The sequence below is a fragment of the Castanea sativa genome, chromosome 3 (genome assembly GCF_040712315.1).
Source record: "Castanea sativa cultivar Marrone di Chiusa Pesio chromosome 3, ASM4071231v1".
NCBI classification, from domain to species: domain Eukaryota; kingdom Viridiplantae; phylum Streptophyta; class Magnoliopsida; order Fagales; family Fagaceae; genus Castanea; species Castanea sativa.
Window position 1 is genome coordinate 5167661 of NC_134015.1, and position 3715 is coordinate 5171375.

The window sequence follows — 3715 nt, forward strand, 5'->3', positions numbered from 1 at the left end:
TTAAAAGAAACCGAAAGCTAACCAAACCAAACCGATTAAAATGTAGTTTATTCGGTGTCGGTGTTCCTTCCCTATAGTTCGGTGTCGGTGTCGGTGTCAAATATGGCAAGACTGAAATTTTCCTTTCAATTGAAAATTTGCCATTTATATTGACTGAAACCGACTGATTACACCCCTAAATTAAAACTTAGAGAAAACTAAATATAGTATCGAATTACAAAACCATTGGTAAATGAGATTGGGATATTCAATCCAAACCTTGTCAAGATCTCATTTAATATGAAATCTTATCATAAATCAATTTTACCTTAAAAATCACCGCATTAATTTTGTAGCATTGCAAGCTAAAATGGGAAGTGCGATTATCCTATGGATTAACCACTATTTTAGTTACAAATTATGCATGTATGTAATCTCTGATTTCGCCATACGCATTAACTATTAGGTGCGAAAATCCTGAAAGTTATGTTACAACCAAAGAAATAGACCATAATATGTTGCTTTTTGTAATTATAAACTAACCAGTTAGTGTTTTAAATGTCGTGAATAGTTGCCTAAAATATATGTACTATCAATTACTGCTTTATTGGATTCAAAAAAAAAAAAAAATACTACTTTATTCTATTCTATTCTATAATATATTTATTATCCCCCATTTCGTGCACCGCCCAATTCATGAGGCCTCTTTATAACCGTCAGATCAGATCGATGCCACACGTAAGGATCCGATTTCTTTGGGATTGAATAGCGCATACCGTAAATTTTGAACGTCAAACTTTGAGATTGATACAATGAATTAGCCTTTAGTCTAAGCTACGTCGTTTGATGCATGTGCTAATCTATAATCTATTTGAATTGTGTTGGAAATAGTGAGCCAACCGGACCCATATCCATATGGGCCATATCCAGCTTAATTTGTTTTTCCATGCCGACACGGAATTATTTATTAATTACCATTAATCCCAAAATTTTACAATTATCAAATCCACCCCGAGCTCTATATAAACATCCCCACCCAACACTTAAGTCCATCACAAAAAAACCATTCAGACAACTAACTTTTCTTCTCAAGAAAACATAAATTTCTTCTCCTTCTAAACCTTAAACTTACACCCTTCTTCTAGTTTTCCTAGAGAAACCATTTTTCTCTCTAGCCAAACACTCTAAAAACCTTTGCAAACCCAATCACAAAGTCTACAACCTTTGTTCAATTCACATTTTCTCCAAAAACCCACTTCAAATGGCTCCTAATATCACCACCACCACTGCCACCACCAAACTTGTTAGCATGCCTGGAAAGGCCTATGTCACTTTTTTGGCTGGTAACGGTGACTATGTGAAAGGTGTGGTTGGCTTAGCCAAGGGCCTAAGAAAGGTCAAGAGCAAGTACCCTCTAGTGGTTGCTATTTTGCCTGATGTCCCAGAGGACCACCGTGAAATATTGGTTTCACAAGGGTGCATAGTGAGGGAGATTGAGCCTGTGTACCCGCCTGAGAACCAAACCCAGTTTGCCATGGCCTACTATGTCATCAACTACTCCAAGCTTCGTATTTGGGAGGTATGTATGTTCGTTAATGTTACCATTCTTTGCTCTTGCATGTGTCACACGTAGTTTTACTTCTGTGAGTGGTGAGTTTTTGCTACCGTGTTTGTGGGCTTTTGACACGTGTTATCTCAAAAATTGCATGTGAGGGTGTTTTGGTAATTTTGATTTTAAGGATCTGTTCGGTGGAAAGTTTGACTGCTGTTATGAAATACAATTCCAAAAATACAATTCCACTCGGTCCCTTGAATCTTGCTTTTCCTTTTATAATGGATTTTGTCTTATCTGTAACCAAACAAAGAACTCATTATATTTTATAAATTTCCCTAGCTAGTCTAGTCTAAGGTTATTCTTTATCTTCAAAGAAATTTTAGTAATCTATCCTATTCCTATGAAATGTTTGTACATAATTGGTACAATATATACTTCTATTTGATTATCAAAAATATATATATATACTTCTATTTTTTTGAAGATATAAAATAAAATCTCTTTTTGATTCAATTAGATGAGTTATTAGCATGTTTTTGTTGCCCAAATGCATGATTTCAACAGTTTTGTAAATTCTACTTACGTTTGAATTTTGTGTATGCAGTTTGTGGAGTACAGCAAGATGATTTACTTAGATGGAGACATTCAAGTGTTTGAAAACATCGACCACCTCTTTGATTTACCAGACAATCACTTCTATGCTGTAATGGATTGCTTTTGTGAGAAAACATGGAGCAACACTCCACAACACAAGATTGGCTATTGTCAGCAGTGCCCTGACAAAGTCAATTGGCCTGCTGAGCTTGGCCCCAAGCCTCCCCTGTACTTCAATGCTGGCTTCTTTGTGTATGAGCCTAATCTATCCACATACCATGATCTCCTTGAGACCCTTCAAGTTACCTCTCCTACAACTTTTGCTGAGCAGGTAAATCTTAGTTCTAGTTGTGGTTGAAAAACTACCATGTTTCTCATGCAATTCACATTAATTGCATGATGCATCACATGAATTGCTTATTTGTGTAAGACCTAGTTTGGAGGTCATGTGGCTTGATTTGATAGATTCATATCAAGCTACTTTCAAGCCATTGGACCATTATGTTGTGGATGTGCTTCTTTGGCTTTGAAACACAAAAATCTATGACTTTTATTCGTTTTTTACTTTGGTGAATATTAGTAGGAGTACTTGCTAAAAAGCTTTTTGTTTTTTAATTTTTTCAGGACTTTTTAAACATGTTCTTCAACGATATTTACAAGCCAATCTCTCCAGTTTACAATCTTGTACTTGCTATGTTATGGCGCCACCCTGAAAACATCGAGTTTGATAAAATCAAAGTTGTTCACTACTGTGCTGCGGTAATTATCCACTTTATTCATAGTAGCAATCTCAAATTTTAATAAATCTCCATTTTTTCCTTGATATATGTTATACTAATGAAGTATGTTTTTGATTGATTTATAGGGCTCTAAGCCATGGAGGTACACTGGAGAGGAAGAGAACATGGACAGGGAAGACATCAAGTTGCTAGTGAAGAGATGGTGGGACATATACAATGATGAATCATTGGACTATAAGAACACATTAGCTTCTGTAGAGGCTAAAGCTGGTGTTGAGAAAAATGGCTTGAAACGATTCTTGACAGCGGTGTCAGAGGCTGTTGGTCACTACATTAATGCCCCATCAGCTGCTTAGTGCTTGTTTTAAGTTCAATGGAAATGAAGCTTGTGTAGGATTGGTTTTTATTTTTATGGCTTGGGAATGATCTTCTGTTTTAAGTTGAAGACTTTCCTATTACGTACATATGTTAACAGTTCCTGTTTGTTATGGTCTTCTGTTTTAAGTCGAAGACTTACACGCCACACTCCTATTATTATGTCAGGAGTTTCAGGACCATTGGTCTTGCTTTTGCTTTGTTTTCTTTGTTCATATTTTCAATTTATAAGAACAAATATTTTGGTGTATATAAGTTGTTAATTCTCTCTCTCTCTCTCTCTCTCTCTCTCTCTGTGTTAATTTTTATTTTTTATGGGAACTTTGTTAATTTGTAATGTCTGCAAATGTCCAACCTTGTCAATTTGAAACCGTTTTAATGCGCTTTATGGTCGGTTCTACTCCAAATATCTAAACATTATCTTAACATTTGAGAACAGAGTATAAAACATTATCCAAAGTGAAAATGGTCG

General features: G+C 35.5%; 1 protein-coding gene across 1 annotated transcript; it reads left to right on the forward strand.

Annotated features, from left to right (window-relative positions):
* The first annotated feature begins 1014 nt into the window (after positions 1-1014).
* Positions 1015-3513, forward strand: LOC142627183 (galactinol synthase 2-like). Its single transcript, XM_075800982.1, has 4 exons — positions 1015-1558; positions 2139-2459; positions 2753-2887; positions 2994-3513. Exons 1-4 carry the CDS (start codon positions 1241-1243, stop codon positions 3222-3224), a joined length of 1005 nt encoding a protein of 334 aa, XP_075657097.1. The 5' UTR covers positions 1015-1240; the 3' UTR covers positions 3225-3513.
* The last annotated feature ends 202 nt before the right edge of the window (positions 3514-3715 follow it).

Coding starts and splice junctions, on each gene's coding strand:
- LOC142627183 (XM_075800982.1), top strand. CDS start 1,241: ATGGCTCCTAATATCACCACCACCACTGCCACCACCAAACTTGTTAGC. Junction 2,460..2,752: donor CTACAACTTTTGCTGAGCAG/GTAAATCTTAGT, acceptor TAATTTTTTCAG/GACTTTTTAAACATGTTCTT. Junction 2,888..2,993: donor TTGTTCACTACTGTGCTGCG/GTAATTATCCAC, acceptor ATTGATTTATAG/GGCTCTAAGCCATGGAGGTA.